Raw genomic sequence first — 19913 nt, forward strand, 5'->3', positions numbered from 1 at the left:
TCTTACGTATCTTGGAAGTGTTTCTACTAGCATGATCGCTGATATTCTTAAAAGTTTTAATCAGGCATCACACGCTCACCTATCAATTGGAAGCAGGTTCGGGTGTTGTAACACATCCCGGAATGCTTAGCCGCGACTTAAATCATTCCAGCACATCTGGCGTTAACGATTACCAAGCCTTGTCTGTTCGCACAACAACAACGATAAATTCATAAATCAATTCGTTCGCTTTGACCCATTTTTGATATGTCCAGATCCCCGTGCATGAAATCAATAAAGTGTCAAGATGTAATACAGTTTCACTCGATACGAAATTCAGTAGTCGAAGATCAACTACTGGTTGTTTGAGAACTGACATGGGGTATGAGAGTCACGTGATTCTATCACTTGACTGACCGTCCGCATGATTGTAGGCGCCCGTACGAACAGTTTTTGAATAGTGAATCCCTAGGTCAATGGATTCTATGGTAGCTAGGATCGTTCTGATGAACGACGATTGCTTTTCCGGTACTTTGTAAAGCCGTTGCGGAGTTCATGATGTACCGTGTGTCCAGCAAACGGGTGAGTTTGATGGTGCCACACAACCGTACGCATAGGCTAAAGGCATAAAGCGACACATGATGAAAAACATTACAGTCGCTATAGTCCCCGCATTGTAGAATATGTCGAAGTTCGATCAAAAACGTCGCTTGCTGACTATTTTAACGATCACTGCCAATTACACTGTGAAGCTATGGAACGGCAGCTTAGGTATTCCGAGGGAGCCTAAAATGTCCTAAGTAGGATTTTTCATGTTCCCCGTGAAACGTCCAAGTTTATTGCCAGAGTATGCTGCAGTCAAACAAGTGAAACTTTATTAGACAGGACTGTTTGACTCAACTTGACGGCAACTGTTCAGGTTCGAACAAAAAAGTTTTCCATTTCGAGTAGCACTTGAACAGCTGGTAGGCCACCGCTGCGTTCTAGTTGCGCATGTAGCCAACCCGAAACTACCGGTCGCTCGGTTTCATCAAGTGTGGCTGTCTGTTGCTTGGTTAAAAGACTTAATCTATTATAAAGGAAACTACTCACAAGGTTGCTAAAAACTCTCCGACATCCCACGACCGGTTTCGCCCTTCTTGGGGCTCATCAGCTTAATTTAACTCAGGTGTTCTGTGTATGTCACATCCCTAAAGCGAGCCGGTATTCAGAGCATTTTAGGTCTCATGAACTAACCGCAGGGGTGCACCATTGTACGCGAGCGACAAGAGGTTCGAGTTACTGTCTGCCGAAAACCCACAGTACCGGGGTGTGTGCAGCATCGATGGTGGTCCATGTCACGGTGCACATGCCGTACGTGGGCGATTACATGCGCGAACAGTGAGGAAACGCAATGTGCGGATTGGATGACGACGTTAACAGCTCGGATTTTGTAGAAGCGCACAGAATGCCGATATACGGACGATCGGACCGATAATCTTAAAACTACGATAGAAGCACTCCTCTTAGGAGGCATCCTGTCTTCAATAGAGTAGAGATTCGAGTCAGGTTACTTGATTAGTTCTTTGAAGCCTATGTTGTTCGTAGGGGATACCATCATGTATAAGCATGAGGGTTTTCAAGTGAAGTACAGCATACGCAGGTGAAAGTAGTCGGAAACGTGGTTTGTTCCAGCTTCACGTGAATGTCCAGGTACAGAAGTAGTCAGGAGGGAACGCGATGACATAGCAGTAAAGTAGACTGTTTTTAATTCGTTGAAACGGTAGTAATATAATGATAAGCGGCTAATGGGAAACTAGCATTGGAAAAGCCCACATTGGTGGTGGGTGCTTGGGGTTGGCGACCAGTAAGACAACGAAAAATTTCAAACGTTCCGGTAGAAAATGCATACGAGAAAAAGTGTAGGGCGCAGTGGGTAACGTTTCGAGCTCGGAGAACAGAACGCATCACAGTGAAGGAATACAAGGGGTATTTGGCAAAACGAAACTAGCAAGATGCCAGCGACATAGGCGGTGGCAGCAGCAGCAGTAAGTAATGATGAATCATGATGCATGGTTGGGAAAATAGCATGTTACATATGTACAGAATTGATACAAGTATTATGTCTTTCCACGTCAGAAGGTTGATCAGCGCCTACCTGGCGTGAGAATTCTAAAACTTCAGTGTATGATGGAGGCTCAGTAACTGTTCGAGTCGGACCAGTTTCACTCGGTGTCTCCGGAACCACCAGTTTGGGTACTTCATGATGGACTGGCTCCGCATCAAGAGAACAAGGCTTAACGATGCTGGAATATGACGGTGGCGGTGGGCTTTCACGACCTAGAGGAGGAAAAGCCACCATTCAAGTAATTGAAAAATGCTTAGTGCGGACCAAGAAGTGAACAATTGTTCCTAAACGAATCATGATTCCTAGTAAATATGGGTTAAGGTTTCATTTCAACAATTGTGACCATGTGATGTGGACTCTGCGAATGAAGCATTAGTGCCGCTATATCCCATACAAGTGTGAGCTGATCACATTGCCGACCAACAGTTCGTTGCCGAATGGGTAACCAGCCAGGAAGTAGCGAACTTGAGATTCATTAGAGTTTCGTGAGGCTTGCACTTCTAGTGCTTCTCAACAAAGCTTTTCAGCACAGACTGACTTTAGTTACAAGACAGAGTCTCCATTAAAGGATTCAGAAAGGATTCAGGTGTGGGCACCCTGGCAGTATCTCAGCCATCGTACAAATACAGCAGTGAAGTATCGATGTTGAACACTGATGTCATGCTGTCGATGATGACGAAACTTATTTCATTCAGGGAACTGAGGATCTAGAACTTTTTTGCGGTTCGTGAACTACTTACATCCATCATAGTAGCTTTGGAAGGTTCAATTTGCAAGCAAGCCGTGGCGAAGTGCGCAAGCGTTGTGCCCACGGAACAATATTGTATACTTCTTCAGGTGACCATAGACAATCTCTGCGAACAGAGAATCGGGATGAACATCTCACGTATACATTTTAAAACACCTGGGTCTACACTTTTCTCGATTACCATGGCACTCGTTTCTTCCCGGGTGCGCTGAGACCCAGGTAAGATGACCTGGTGTCTCAATTTCTTGTCAAATCTATACCTCTCAGCACTTGTTGAACTTGGAATTCTTTGGAAAGATTAAGCATAATACGAGGGCTGTTCGAATCTGGCATACTGGCGTTTATATTGGCAACAGAGTTGATAGTGCCTACATTATTCTTGCCTTGAAGTATGGAAAAGTTCACTGACAACAACTAAAGAACAAAAAGTTCTGCATTTGACTAATCCGTTCTTGTTGGCGAAGTTCACCCAATCCAGACAAGATTTCCACACTTCATCGATCATTTACCTTGTGATCCAAACCGTAAGTTTTGTTATTCCACCTTATGGTGATTTTTTTCTCCCGTTTTTTCTGGGACAGACTACTGTTATCAGAAACACGCGCTTCCCGAGCGACATCTAAAGGCACGCTTTCAGGGGTGTCATTTGACAGCGCCACTATCAAACATAGCAAGGAAAATCAAATTTAGTATGATTAGTGTCATGGTGAAATGGTCACCAAGATTTTGACTGACCTCTGACTGGTGGTGGAATGCGTTCGGTCGAATCCTGATGAGGACGACTTAGCCCCCCGATCCGTGTTGCTCTTGATGTGGTTAGCAGCTGTGGCGGTAGCTGATGCGGATGGAACAATCGAGAGGGGGCTGGGAAAAGTGAGGTTCGGTCTGCGTAGCCGCTATTTACATTGGACAAAGAGTAACGCCCGCGTGCCGTAAATAAAGTTGTCCGACGAAGATAGGCTCGGCGACCAAACAGACTAAGCCACATGAGCAAGGACATGCAGGCCAACAGCATGGCTACAATTTTGAACCAAAGCTGTGGCGTTTCACAATTGCCGCATATGCAGGAATGGACGAAAAAGGTTCTGTGGGCGAAAAAGACAAAGTGAGTAGGGTGAGATAACCAGCGACTAGTGGGGCGAATAACTGAAACAGGTGAAAAAAGTTGCCAGTGTAATCAAACATACTAGAAGTCAGTGGGATCATCCAATATCAGAGATACGCAAGCGACTTTCGATTAGTTTCCAAGATAAAGCACTCCCGCTTTCCAGTCACGAGTAGAGGTTCACAAATGTGAGAAGTCACGGTTGAACTTCGATAGAAAACTCACCGTGAAAAGGCAACACCGAAGAGTTGGCAAAAGGGCCACAAACGGCCAACAGCATGCGACGCGAAACTGGATTCAAGAGCGCGGTCTAAATTAATTTATGCATCCCAAGCAACAGTGGCTGTGCGTGGGTTCGCAATAGTTTGGAAACAACACCTACGGTAAACAACCTGAAGCAGGAAACCAAAACTGACGAACATCACGATCCACTTTGTTAGCAGCCCATCTCTGAACAGCTGATAACATCGCAATGAAGAGCCCCTCAGACAGTAGGTTAGAGCGTGTCTGAATTACGGGTAAACTGAATGCTCCAGAGAGAAAAGCTTTATTACGAACTGGCTTCTGTGCAATTTTAGAGAAAGAACACACATCGTGTTACCTGATGAAACTCATTATAAGAAAGTTGATCCACAAACTAAGCGGAACGGACAAGTATGAGTAGCTGCTCTTTGCAATGTTAAGGTATAACACCCACTTTGAATGACTGAAAGACACCTGATCATATGGGTTCAGTTCCCAGTCAGACATAAGTGACGGATTGTGATATAAGCCAGGCGAATGCTGGAGGTAAGTAGAAACTTAGTGAGAATGTATATCAAGGGAAACATCGACCATTATACATATATATATATATACATATATAGTAGAATAAAAAACACCATTTTGGGGATTCCGCAATTAACTCTCGGGGATGGTGACCGATATTTATTGTGCCTTATATATGTATGTATAATTATACACGCATATATATATATATATATATATTATGTGACCGTGAAAGAAAACCAGCGATGTTGAGAACTCAACATGCGTGACCTCACCTCATCCTTCAGCTCTTACCTTCAACCAGCATTTCAAACGTGGCTTTCCAATGAATAATAATAATAATAAGGCTAAATGATCTGCCAAAACAATTTACGTCCAGTCAAAAAAGGATCTCAGTGATTGTATTAGCTGTGCCTATGACATAAACCCTAGCTAATAGATCTGGATCAATGGCCTGAGGTGTTCCACGAGTGTTGTGTCCTCTTCGGGAGTGAACCAGCCATTTTGGGAGCCTGAAACTGTTTTCCTGTGTGTCATGAGAGGTTGTTTCTTAGAGTAGAGATTGCAAAGGAAGAAGTTCGATACCTCAATAACGGTCTCTCTAGGCTAATAGAATCAAGGTCCAAGCAACATAGAACCAAACAAATCTCAACAGAATACTGAATCCCGAGCGGGGGACGTATTCCTACGTATAGCAATAAAAAGAGCGAAAACATGGACAGTTCTGTTAGCAAACCAGACATAATCTATGTGGAGGCGAATTTGCAAAGCTGCCTCTGAGGGTGCGTGCACGTTCAGACGGAAATAGCTTTGTTACAAGTTGAGCACACGTACTTTAGTGTGTAGATCAACCGACGGATGAGCCTTTCTGCATCGCCTCTCACCTCGTATGTCGTGGGTAGACTTTTCATGCAGGTCGGTACGAGTTTCTGGCTGACCAATGGACCGTAAGCTAAAAAAATCTGGGAGGGAAAAGAAACTAGAATGAGGTAAGGAAAGAACAAGGGGACACATGGGGTTTGAAAAATAGCTAGTGTGAAAAGTGCGAGTGCTCAATTCATCAGCACTGGTAACAACATCAAAGAACACCGGTGCTTCGTGCCATACGGAAAAAAGGGAACATGGGAGGACCCAGGGCTAGCCTATCACAGACATCCAGGTTGCCTACCTCTCCACTTATCAGTTACACCATCGGAATAAAAATTGATAGCATTAACATCGGTTGGTCTAGTGTCTCCGGCCAAGTACAGGGTTGCGGGCACATAGACTCCGTCCTGGAAGGGAAACAGCACCTACAGCATGAGGACTTTTCGCAACATCCTTCATTCCCCCTTGACATGTCATATTCTGTCTACCTCTAGGTATGACCCACTTCGAAATAGCCATGGAAAACAACGCTCTTCTCGGGAAGCGGTAACTCGACAGGGCTCATCCAACTGAGCTTAAAGTACTGTGGTGCATTCTGAAACAAGCCGGGCAGCGAGATTTTTGCTCGTATAGTGGTTTCTCTCTACAATGAACTATATAGTCTGTGAGAAAGAAAATGTCAGGACTACAGCATCGTGCTTGAATTGATTGCCCTATTACTCTATTCTCATTTCAGACCACGACTGGATACGCCGGTGTCAGTATTGTATTAGTTCGCATGCCGGGTACCACTGAGTCTCGCCTACGTGGCTTAATGGTAATGTCCGGGAAAGAACATTTTGAAAAATTAAGAAAAGGAGGACCTGATAACGACCAGGCTGTGTGATCGGATCTTGAAAAGTACAACCACACGTATTCCATCCTCACTGGGATTCATCATCACGCAACTAGCTAGATAAATAACAGGTTTTCTTTGGGGACCGATAGCTTGCTGGACGAACGAACTACTAATTCATCGGCAGTAAAGTTGTTTAGACTAAGTCAGCACAGCTGAACTGAACGAAGCATAGCTCCATAAGTAAATCAGCAGTTCCCAAAAGTTAATCAGAAGACGCGCAGTTTTGATTTAGTAGCCTATGATCGCTAGCTGACTGACCCCATCTAAGATAACGTGGTGAGTCTTAACGAGACGGCAAGGTTATACGTGGCAGAGGATTCCATCACATTTTCACTATAGCATGCGTCGAGTAATTCGCAGTATTTCACCACAATCTGAATGGGTTTTCTGAGCTGTTACCTAGACGATGAAACAATGCTAGATTGATGACAAACGATCCACTGTTACATGATACGAAAAACCGATTATCTCGATTAGACCAAATAAATTAAGGATGTGTGGGCAAGACGAGACTGGAAAAGGGGCGCAAAAGTGACAAAACGATGAGCACAGTACGGAGGGGACTGGAGTGAATGAAGGATCACTATTACGAAATTCATCAAGAGACTTTCGACGCTAGACTGGATAAAAATACATCTGTATGGCTTGATGAAGCCCGATTAACGCAGCTAACAAAACAACTAATCTGATCACTTCACCTAATTAACATCTTTGCTTCGTCCAACAGAGACCAGCCTTAAAGCTGTCACCTTGATGTAGTGGTCCGGCTTGAATGCTGCAGTGGTCCTGCGGGCTACACTAGAGGGAACTTCGTTTCACAGGACACAACTATGCCAGAAAGTTCAAAGGTGGTAGACAGATCGAGAGCAGCGAAGCCTTGCACTACGGATAATCGTACTGCGGAACGATTTCGGTAAAGTCATGTTCTCCTCTCCTCTGCGATAGGAGTGTGAACGCAGTATGGTGTTCCCCCCAGACGACCAACTCTTCCATTTTCATGGAAGCGGTGATCCAGCTTTCGTCCGAAGAAGGATGGGTTAGAAAAGGTCAGCTGTAAGAACCGCACACTCCGATCGCCTAACGATAGACCGTGATACCGGCACATTATTCAATACGGCATAAATAATTTAAAAAACAAAGTGTCTGGTGCTGCTTGAAGGGCAACTGCTCCGCACAGGCACATTAGCTTCTAAAAGGAATGCCTTGCATCATGAACTCTCGGGTTGGCACAGGCCTCTCCAGCAGAGCATGCCAGACCATTGAGTTATCAGCTCCGGAAATCGTCCCTAGAGAAAGCCCTACTGCCAGCTGCTTGGTGCGTCAGACTTTTGATTCGGAGGCTAGAGGCAGGGGCCTCCCAAAAAACCTACATTCTCCCACTGCTTTGAGTCAGACTTTTGAGTCCAGGGCTCAAGGTGAGGTACCTCAACCAAACTGGGAAGCATCGTTTGCCCGCACAGTCCTTTTTCCGCCGATCTGCCCCCAAATCCCTTCCCACCACACAAGCAAACGTTGCTGAGTCACTTGATTGTCACTTATCCGACTAATGTGCTTTATAAGTCCCGCTGCCTACTAACAATAAAAATACCTCGCTAAATTCACGAGATCCCTTTTACATAGGAGCTTTTAACGTCCGTACCTCATGTCAAATTGGCAAACAGGCAGTGCACAGTGAGACCTTATGCTCCCTTAAAATTGATGTATGCTGTGTCTCCGAAACACGCATACAAGACCCGAGATTGGGTATGCACCTCAGAACGCCAAGGATGAACAAAGCTCTTTTGCATTTCTCCATCCGTGTGTCCAGTGATCCAGAAGCGGTGACTCGTCGAGTATATGGCGTGGGAGTTGCAATCAACTTCAGAACTGAATGGGCTTTGCTGGACTGGATCCCAGTGAACAGTCGTCTTTGCACCTTCTTGTTATCCAGTTCAATCAAGCACAACACCTCTCGGCATGAAAAGCGGTGCCTGTTTGTAGGGTCGACTGCAGTTCTGATGCTGATAAGGGTACTTTCCAGGGAGAATCATCCAGGCTCACTTTTCAAGCAAGAAGCACTGACATTGTGATCATTGCGGGCTATACGAATGCTCAAGTTGGTCGTCTTAGCTCCTTGGAATCACATCTGGGCGGTCACTTCGGAACAGATTCTCGTCGCACAGAAAACGGACAGCGAATCCTTCAGGTGCGTGCTGATCATTACCTATTTCTTGCTAGTACGAACTTCCAGTATAAAAGTTCGCATCGCGTAACCTAGCGACCACCAGCTTGTAGCGCTCAGTGCTGTCTGTCCGACATCTCCAACACGATCAAATGATATCGCCAAGAATGCCAGTCTTGATTGATGCCAAGAAATCCATAACCAGTAAGTAACGAGTAAGGTGTCGCACGCAAATCTCTCAAACATCAAACGGTGAAGAACCTAAGGAAAGACGGAGAGTTCTGGTGGTCAATGATAGCTAAGGGGATGGGACAGGCTTATGCCAATGGGAACAGCCGTGTCCTATACCACTTAATACAATCTACTGGCGAAGGACTGCGTCAGTGAAGCGTTGAGTGAAAAAGACGGCTCATTAATTCACTTGAAAAAAACGCCGACTTGAAAGGTGGGCCGAACATTCCAAAGTGCAGTTGAGCTGGCCTCCTGCAACACAGTCTCTGGGGATAATGCACACTGGCGAATGGAATGTAAGGTTCAGTCACCCGACAGAAGAAATAAGATACGATAAGGAAAAGTGAGAATGAACCACGAAGGGGAGGTCTGTATACAACGCTCTTCAGAGAAGGCGGAAAATCCATGGTGCCCCATCTGACAAAACACAATGATGCGACATAGTGTGAAGAGAAAGTGCTTGCGGAGTGGGGACATCGACAGTGATCCCCGTCTTCAAAAAATGGATGCTGACGCTGTGTGAAAATCAACGTGGTACCAGCCTGGTAGTTGTGACATCCCTCGAGGGTTGAATGAAGCCAACAAAAGTCAGACCCATTAAAACAAAGCTGGGAGCCATCCTGCAAGAGATGCATCCACCACATTTTCACCCTCCGACAGTGTAACTGCTTCCAGCAAACCACTTGAAAGCTGCCTTTGACTCTATGACCGTCACGCATCATGGCAAAGGTGTTCTAAGTAAATTCTTGACCCTTCTTAGGTCATTGTGCGCCAACTCCCCCTAAAGCCTGAGGGTCAGCGGGATTGCCGTCACGCAAAGCAGTCCTCTTTCACCTTTCCTCTTCGGCTTCGTTAATCATATGATCATAAGACACTCACTCCCAGCCTCTAACGCCTGTGGGGTCGAAATGAACTGATCACACTCCATAGATTGCACTGGCTTGGTCAAGTACTTCGTATACCAGTCGATCGACTTCCTCGAAGAGTCCCTTTCACACAACCACGCCAAGGGTGGAAACGAGCAGTGGGAGATCAAACAATGACTTGACATGAAAGTATGAAAGTAAGTACCAGCAGACTCAGATGCACTGGTCATTGTCATCTCCCTTGACGGGGACCCAGAGACAGTCCACATCGATGGTTAGAGGCATTGTCACACATGGTCCAGTCGCGCCCATGCATCCAAGCTACTGTCTTCAGTGAGTAGCTCAACTCACAATCTTCCCAACGAAAAGTCCACTGACAAAGCTGTATTTACGCATCAATAATATCAGCTGCCGCGTTCAATGCCTAGCTATCTATCCCACGTCCCTAAATCATCGGCGGACGAAACTGTGGCAGCTATGACCACTGCACCGCAAATGCGCGGTTCTTACAGCTGATAGTGATCTCTATATAGACTGTTTCAATCTGTGCTCACGAAGGAAATCTACCCAGTGTCGGCTGTTTCGAAGACATTCAGGCAATGACCACGGAGTATCTTATAAATAAGATCATCCGTTGGAGAACGAGCAATGAGGTAGTAAACTGTCACATGTCATTGTTGCGCTTACCAAGGGCGCACGCACGCGCGTCGGTCCATTACGAACTTGTTTATCACTATAGCATGCGGATTTGCATGCGCACGTGGTTCGACAAAGCGGGTGAATTTCAAACTACTGTAAACAAGGAATGTTAACAGTAACCACCGATGTACAAGTTGGCTATTATTGAAAATCGACAAGTAAGACTTCAAGTACGACGTACCTTCGCCTCGGAGACAAGCATAATAACATCATTTCCGGGGCAGGAACCCAATGACCATCGGGATCTGATTTCTTCTGCCAATTCAATGCCTGAAACGTGTTGGCTGGAAAGGAAAGTAACGGGGTGAAATCTGAGTGCTTGAAGCTGGCAAATAGCATGAAACTTCAGCGCGAATCAAGGGGCATGGAATGACGGTTTTATTCATGATAAGTAGAATTTAAAAGAAAACATGCATTGGAAGTTAAAACGGCTGTGACACGTCCCCAACTGAGGACAGAGAAGGAGCGTTAATTTAGGTGGGAAAGCGAAAACTCGTTCAACTACAGTGAGTCGAACACGCGAAGCTCCATGGTTGAACTACAAAACGCGATCGACCCGACAGTCGCCGATTACAGATTGTGTTCAAAAGACAAGAAGGGGTACGAAATGAACCATCGGACATACGATAAAGCTGAAGTGTGAATCTAAATCACAGAACCGATGCAAACGATGAAATATCAACTGGCAGCTACGTAGCGAATTGTTTCAACCGCTGTGAACATTATTAGACAGGGACAGCCAAGAGAAATTTACGTATTGATGTCTCCATAGGGAATGGAAATATATTAACCATTTGAACAAGAGGGATGAAAATACTTCACAGGATTACGGTACTCTGAAGTCAAGTGGATGAGTAGTAATTTTCGTTATTTTGAGTTGCAGTTATTACTGTTATCGTTATTCAGTCTAACTATAAAAAACTGTTGGGTATTCCGTACCTGTAGGGGCATTGGAAGGAACCTATCGAAAACTAAACCAAACAGTGCCAATCAATGATAAATGCTCGTCTGAAGGTACTTTTCGTTGATTGGACGGTGCGTACACTCAACGCTACCTTCTCACACGATACACCCTTTCACACATTCTAAGCTGAGGTATAAACATGTTCAGTTCAGTTTGTCAGTTGGCAGTAAAAGCATTTGCATTCGTCTTGGCGAGTTAACTCAGGTGGAACCAGTGATTAGCTAAGACACTATTTAACACTACCTAGTTCACGACAGAGGTTTTACTGATCAAGTTAGAAGGTTGTTTAGTGGCATGTTACTTAAGATTTTTGACTGATAAATCCAATGCTAAATAGGAGGAGTATTTTCCATTTGTGTTATTTGTGGCGACAAAAGCGAATTCCATCAAAACTAAGGAATGTGCATACATGAAGACTGTAACAGAAGTCTTTATTTATAGTTGCGAGACTTGTCTCCCCTTGCTAAAGGTCTTGAATGCTTGCAACCACACGATAATCGATGCTTTCGTCGCATAGTCGAACGATCATTGTTTGAAGTCAGAGATGGTCTTAAATTGCAGTACTGACCGGAACAACAGAGCGTTATTGATAGGATACTTGAAGCCAGAGTTCGCCTCCATTGACGAGCTATGTTGATTGGCTGGGGGATGGCTCCTCAGATTCGTATCATCATTGGTCGATAGTGTTGTCAGCTTGTTGTGAGCTGATTTCACCCTAGGTTTTGTGTGGCCTGGTATAACGCTACAACCTTGTTCTTGATCATCTCCTCTGTCTTTGAACCAACTCATTATCTCTTCCTGTTCTTTCCACTCCCCACTAAAACATTCCTTACTCATGGTTGTGTAGCAGCTGAGCACTGGCATTTACTGCTAGTGTTTAGATGCCAATTATGCTACCATCCTTTTTTGACGAGAATACTGTCGCTCAGCCAACTAGGAAAGAGCACATAAGAAAAGCAACCCGAGCAATAATCCTCCATCAAGCGAAAAGGCTATCTAAAAAGCGTTGACTGTTGGGGAAAAACCATGATGGACGGACCAGAGTTATTGATTTTGAACAGGCAGAGGCGTTCGCGTGATCCAGGATGGAAGGACCATTCGAAGGAGAGTTATGTGGACTTCCTAGCTGCTCATAACTGCAGTAGGCATACTGAAGCTGATATGAAAGTCGCATGTTCTTCACAGCTGTTTCCCACCACCCAGTCAGCTGACTAAGATGCGAACCGAAATCTTACCTACTGTGTATAGAATAGTTTTGAGATGACTTTGTCGTTTGTCAACACCAACTCCCATTATAAAATGGAAATGCTGCTACATCATTGGATTGAGAATTTGTCATTTCACATCGCGGGCAGACAACACACGTTCTGCAGTTCTTGTCTTCCATGTTCAAACGGTCCTGGAATACCTCAGTGGTTAAGGCGCCAGATTTGGGACCGGAGGGTCTGTGGTTCGAACCAGACCTGAGCATTTAGACTGCTCCTGTCTAGGCATGGGTAACCTGGCAGTAACCCGAGCCTGGTGCTTTCTTCCGTTAGCATGGCAGATAGGCACCGAAAGAGTGCTACAAATGAACGATCACTAGTTTCTACTCAAACTTGCTGCTTTCCCACTGTGCAACTGAGTTGTGATCGTTTGCTCCCGTGAGTAAGCCTGTCAGGTGAGTCAGTAGTGTTTGCTGGGACAATTGAAACAGAGAACCCAACCGTCTCCTTGTTAGGCGGAATTCCGCACCGAAACCACGTTGCCGCTCGTAGTTGGGTGCTGCTAAGGTCATTAAGACGATCCCGCACGCGATTGACTAGAAGATCGGGTCGCTTGCCGGTCCAGCATCAAGCCGAGATATGATTGAACGAAAGTGTGGACCCAACAGCCAATCATGATAAAGTATCCGCCAAATGCCGGTTGCAAGTGTCGTATCCCGAAGCCACCGGTATATCCAAAATGTTGTCGCCGCATACACCTTATACGCGACGTGCTGTGCATGTTTTTGACCTGGTTTGGGGTGCTTAATATACGTTATGCACCTTTGGTAGTCCGTTTGACGAGAACGCTAGCTTGGAACGTTCAGACCAAGAAATAAGCTGAGGCGTTACCATTATTACTCCTACTACACAACTAAGCAGTACTAAAAATGTTTTCTAGTTGCCAAAACCCCGACATAATTATCATATTTTGCTTCGGTTCTAGGGCAACCACTTCCGAAGAAATGCCGATATGGTCTCCTGCGCTTAACCACGTATTTTTGGGATATGATTTTCAAGTACATAATAATGGTAAAAACCTCTCTACAACAAGAATAGACCGATGGATTGAGTGCTTTCAAAGAGAAAATGCATCCCAAGACAAATTGCACACCCACACTTTGGTTCCAGGAGGCAAATAGCAGCGGGTTGTCGCAAAGACGAGAAATTTGCTTTAGCTGTTGTCATCCAAAAGGGCGGTACCAGAACTCAATGGCACTGGCCGAAAGGGGGACAATGTGTGGCAGCAGAATATGGGGACCTAATAAGTACAGAGAATTACAGCTCTGATCTCATTAAAGCGCCTAGTCTTCCTTCGATTTATCTGATAAATCAAGTAATAGTACCCGAAAGCTGTCTGCCGATAGATAACAAAGAGCGAACAGAAGATGAACTCCATTTAGATTAATATGTGTGGTTGTTGGTTTGTTCCTCGAGCAGTTGCAAACGCGTCATCACCAATCGAGGTGGCATCGTCAGTGCGGAGTTGTATTGTTCATATAACAGTGAATCACCGACTCGGGAGTTGAGAATACCACAATGGAAATCAGACCAAGTGAAACATATTTCTGTGATTCACTAAATGCATGCTGTATGACCAAAGAACACCCATAAATCGGACTAAAGGCTGAAGCAGCACTCACATAAATAAGCTATAAGTTGAGTTCAACTGTCACACAGTGGCCTGTAGCTGGTGGACGAACAACGCCAATCAAAAGTAATCGGGCTGGAAACTCATCCTTATCTGGACCTGTGAATAATCAGTCATGACACACCATCATTGTTACACACAAAACTGTGTATCGTGTCCAGACCGAAGACGCCCAATTACGCAAGCGATAGATGCACTCCTCAAACAGAGTGGATGGTAGGCCGTCGACTGGAGAAGCAACACTGCCTATGCCTATGGGAGACTTATACGGTTCGCCACATCAAGCCCTTGGTTTCGGTTCTCTTTGTTTTCTATTATTAGCTCGACTTTGTTGTGCCTAGACTGCACTGTAATGAATAATATTATATTGTATGTTACTGCACCATCCCTAAAAAGGCATTTCAAGCGTGCGTCTGAAAATAACCAGCCCTAACACTCTGGATATTCTTTCATATTAATGCTATAGTGGCTCCAGAATTGGCGTTCTTTGACCAGTTGTGTAAACCATACTGACTACTAGCTATCATTGTCCAGCCATATATGTGCCTTGGGTGCGTCCGGTATAGTGCAAGCTACCCTGGGCATACACCGTGGCCCCACATGATTTGGTAGAAATTAGATACCGGTTGAAGAATGCCGGTGGCTTTGCAGCTGCTTCCTTCCGGTCTTGTTCCCTCGGGTATGAGGCGTTTGGCTGGTCACAAATGAAGCCCGCGGCAAACCAGAGGTGAAATTACCTACTGTGTGCAAGGAAGGATCCATCGCCGTAGCTTAATATTACAGACAAATGCGGAAAATGATGCCAGTACACAACAGTCGGATATAACCAACGTATTGAATGACTGGTCAAAACATCCTGGGTTACTAAAGGGAACAAATAGTAATATAACAGCTGACTCAGTAGAAAGATCCAAGTCAACAGGACAAACGCCAGCCAAGAGAATCACACAATGACAGAAGGAATAGTATACCCAACATTATACTCACGGCAGCAAAGACTTCAAGAAAACCGTCCCGATAACCAGCCTTTTTGATGCGCCTTCTCCATTTGAAGTGCACTTTGTGGAACAGAGGCATATTGTACGGGAACCAACGCTAGATAGGTTGATCTGTAATCTCTGACCTACAAAACAAGCGAAAAGTAAAACGACGTGAAACGGAAAAATGACTAACGGTGATAAGGTAACTGAAAAAAGAGATTGCTTCAGGTAAGCTCATACAAGGCCCTACATACTACGTGTTGGTACGCAGATAATAGAAGATGCTTTCTTTTGATAAGGACTGTTGGTTTAATTTCTGTGATGCTCAATAAGTAGTGACCAATCATTAACCTAGGCCCCATGGTACGACGTTGCAGCTTTACATTACATCCAATGTTGATTAAAAAGCTAGCTCGAGGTCTACACAGTGCGTTCACATTGGCAGCCTCTAGCGTGCAGATCTAAATGTGATCAGGTCAACTGAAACATGAGGCGGCCTGGTGTAGCACATTCAGTTGCCTGGAAACATCACAAACGAGGGATTCAGCTGGGTTCCAGGTAAGTCTCTCGCAAAACCAAATTTGTTTGCAGAAGAATGTATTTCGCTAATTTCGTGCAATTTGGTTTCAAGTAGAACAGAAGGGTGACGGAAACTCGGGGGCTGCGCCTACTTGATGAGCCCGAAGAAGAGCAAAACCGGTCGTGGGCTGTCGACGAATTTTCAGCAACCTTGTGGGTAAAGCATATACATGTATCGCGATATCTCGAATATCGTAGCAACTGAAACATGAAGCGGCCTGGCACAGCACACTCAGCTGCTTGGAAACATCACAAACGAGAGATTCAGCTGGGTTCCATGTGAACCTTCTGCAAAACCAAACTTATTTGCGAATGAGTGTATGTATGTATACCTTACTAAATTCGACAGACTGTGATGAGCTTATAACTGTTGGATGGTCGACTTTGGGCCACAGAATGTTTTTGATGTGACGTGTTGCTATCTCATCATCAAACCTTGTCCGCAGTTTCGTGCAAAAGCCTGAGCGGAAACGTAGGCAAGAAGATCAAAATCCGGTCCTTTCCGAATGCATCCGTTGTCTTGATTGGGACCTGTTCAAAATGTTATGGGTCTCCGTGGGTTCGGAGCTGTACAGTTGTTGCAAGGAATGTAGTGATATGGCCAAAAGTAATGAAAGTGTTTAACCTGACGTGAATTGCCTGCTGTATTGTTGAGATCAAAAGCCCTTACCATTTGTTTTTTGAATAGAAGATTAGGGGACACAATTCAAATAGAAGCTATTCAAACTGGAGTTTTGCATGAAGCGCCTGTATCTCACAATTAGTTTGACCTCCCATAGCAAATTTAAGTATACTGCAGTACGTGTATGAGACAAAGAACTCTGGATTAGTTGAATTATTCTGCGACTAATTCCGGGTTGTGTGTGACGTTTCGTTAGTGACTCCATTTGAGGTTCTCATGGAAACTTGGGCAAGCAACAACAAATAATTTCAGAAAGCTCAGCAATCAGTAAACTCGTTAGTGGACAGTAGTTTACCTTTGCCAGAAAACCTTCACGTCAGGTGAGTAGGTTAACATGTTCACCGAGTTGGCATCCCAGCTGATGTTCCACCACCTACGAATTTTATTGATTCTTGTAGGTTAATCAGTGCTACGACAACTTAGTCAGCGGGGGGGGGGCACAGAGTTTTTGGTCAGTTCGGGTTATATACTTCAAATCTGAACCGATTGCGTTGGTGAAGTCTCTCGAGTAACAACCATAAGCCGCTGTGTCATCTCGACTGATCTCTAAGCGATCACCAGTGCGGTGCGTACTGATTTCCACCGCTTCGGCCATCAGTCGCTGTGGTGTGAATTATAGTCATCATCCCCAGAACGGCAAAATTTTGTAAATTTATTTTGTGATCGGTGTCTAGTGCGAACCGATTCCAGTGTGAAGCTCTCCATCCTATGTGGAGCTGTGAAGGCAGTCGGTTGTTCTACTTGCTGGGATGTGATATGTGAACGAAGGATGCGAACGGTTGTAAGAAAATAACCTATTAATGAATCAAACACCTTTAGTTCTGGAGCTGAGTGCAACTCCCACACCATATATTCCACGAGTCATGGTTTCTGGATCACCAGATACACGAAGAAAGAAATGTGAAAGAGCTGAGCTAATTCTTGGTGTTCCGAGGTGCATTACCGCTCTCAGGTCTTGTATGGGTGTTTCGGAGAGACACGAGTTTAAGGGAACAAAAGGTCTCAAGTGTGCATTACCTGTTTGCCAATTTGACATAGAATATGGATGCTAAAAGCTCCTATGTAGAAAGGTGTTATTTTTTTTCTGTTGGTAGGCACCGGGGTGCATAAGGCCCATCGGTTAGATAAGTGGCAGTCAAATGACCCAGCAACGTTCGCTTGTGTGGTGGAAAGGGATTTGGAAGGGACGTCGGTGGATGAAGAACTGTGCGGACAAATGATACTTCCCGGTTTGGTTGAGGTACCTCACCTTGAGCCCTGGACCCAAAAGTTTGACCCACAAAGCAGTGGGGAAGGTAGGCTCTTTTGGGAACTCTAGCCCTAGCCACCGAATCAAAAGTCTGACCCACCAGGGGATTTTGGTGACCCTACCCGTGTAACGGTGATACTACTGATCGCGAGGCACGCGAGTAGTATGTGTTGTTCGTAGAATTTCGCTTTGCGTCGATTGAAAAAGGGAATTCTGTTGCGGAATTCGCGGCGCCACTTTATAACATTTGCTTGGATTTGACCGACGAATGATTGGAGTCAATGAATCTCCAGGAAAGTTCGAGAAAGTTCGTTCGGGAGAAGATCTGTGTCCAGTTTTTGTAACTAAGATGCAGATTAGGGTTTTGCTTCCCTGTTCAATGGTCTGTAACCGGTCAGTTGGCATTGCCGAATAAATAACTCCGCAGCGAAGGCATTCTTCCTTTCATTTGGTGGGGTGACCAGGATAAGATTGAAGATCCCGTGGCCGCAACCCTTTGAGGATGGGGATGTTCGGACCTTCCTGGAGGAATTTGCGGAGGCTGCCGGGCTGGAGACCGACCAGAGTTAGTTGGCAGCGCTGAAGACCCTCCTCAGGGGCCGGGCGAGGGCGGTCCTGGATGCGGCCAGGAGAGTATTCAGAGATTCAAATCAAGGAGCGGGCATTAAATGCGTATTCTCTTACATACATAAAACACCGGCAATTCTGAGCGACAGCAAAGTTGTTGATGATATATGAAGAAATTTTAAAACAAGATACAGAGATATGTCTACAAACTAAAAAGACAGAAAACTTACGTTCACTTGCGCTCAACACGTTTTGGGGGTCACAGACAGGCACAGTAGAGTTATAACATGCCTCCAGTAGGTCCAGTTTTAGTTCGGTAGAGGCTTCGTGCTCCAGTGACGGCCAACATAATGATAAACGTAGGTGAATTAAAACCAGAATGGGAAACCGCATATGAAGTAGTATCCGGTATTCTATAGGATACAGAAAACCCACATTGTAGCGTACAGCTTGTACATAGATCAAAATTGTGGTGCTGAGGAAAATGGTGATTTGATGAAATCGCGACAAAAACAGATGTCATCAGTTTCGCAAAAAAGCAGTAAAAAGTCTAGCAGAAAGATGAATCAAATAAAGCCGTGGAACTTGGAGTTTTGTTATAGCTTCTCAAAACAAGGAGAGTTCAATCTGTTGATTCTTCGAGCGTTATCGGTTTGTTTTAATGTGGCCAATGACCGCTCACAGCCATCCAAATCACCGGTAGTAATATGCCAGGAAATAACACTCAACAGCAAAGAATTGCGAAGATAGAATGCCCAGGAAATAGTGAAGAGTAAGAGGTTTAGGTGCGGTGTTGCCAGAGCTTCCAGCCATGTGCAGAGGTAATCCTGCAGGTTCTAGACGGAAAGATGCGAATACCCCATTGCAATCCGTTTGGTTAAGTAGCCTCATCGTCGTCTGTCTTCCTGTGAACTTCGTAACAGGGATTTAAATAAATAAAAACACTTTCTACGGCAGTTAAATTTAAGGTCTGCGATATATATATATATGTGCATATATATATATATATATGTATATATATATATCCCAATCAACCTAAATTGACTAAGTTTATGTACTGTTCTATAAAATCCGCTTCACCACCTGGTACTTACTTACAAAACATTCGTTGAGAAACTGAAGCCAGCTAACTCCTACTATTTTATTAAGATGTCAGTGACGCTGAAAGCTCCTAGGTAGGACAGACCAGGCTCTACAACTATAAAGAAAGACTACTCTTATGGTCGTCCAGGACATTTGGTTCGCTTGATTCAGTGGAAGTCGTTTCTGACATCATAAATTATCCCAACTTTGTTTTTTTTTTCACGGTACAACCACGGTTATTGATTCTCAATATACAATACGGTTTGTTCCCATTTGACCCCCCAGCACCAGCCATATTCCAGTAGACAATGAAGAGAGTCTTGACCGGCTTAGGTGGAACTGCCGCTTACGTGAGGGGAATCGTTGTCACTAATGCTACTCACGAAGAACTTCTGTCTGGGTTAGCTTATGTCCTCGATCGAATCCACAGTTGTTTTTCATTTGCGAGCAGAGAACTATGTATTTCCTTCATGTTCATTAAATTT

General features: G+C 44.7%; 1 protein-coding gene across 1 annotated transcript in view; it reads right to left on the bottom strand.

Moving 5' to 3' along the window:
• Positions 1-471: 471 nt before the first annotated feature.
• T265_03332 (hypothetical protein) overlaps positions 472-19913 on the bottom strand; it is a gene marked incomplete at both ends in the record, with an annotated part of 20585 nt that continues 1143 nt past the window's right edge. The window contains 6 exons of the mRNA XM_009167793.1: positions 472-597; positions 2117-2298; positions 3570-3919; positions 5542-5669; positions 10611-10713; positions 15276-15411. Of these exons, the coding sequence (XP_009166057.1) occupies positions 472-597; positions 2117-2298; positions 3570-3919; positions 5542-5669; positions 10611-10713; positions 15276-15411 (1025 nt within the window). The remainder of the gene's footprint in view (positions 598-2116; positions 2299-3569; positions 3920-5541; positions 5670-10610; positions 10714-15275; positions 15412-19913) is intronic.

Source organism: Opisthorchis viverrini, assembly GCF_000715545.1.
Source record: "Opisthorchis viverrini unplaced genomic scaffold opera_v5_46, whole genome shotgun sequence".
NCBI lineage: Eukaryota > Metazoa > Platyhelminthes > Trematoda > Opisthorchiida > Opisthorchiidae > Opisthorchis > Opisthorchis viverrini.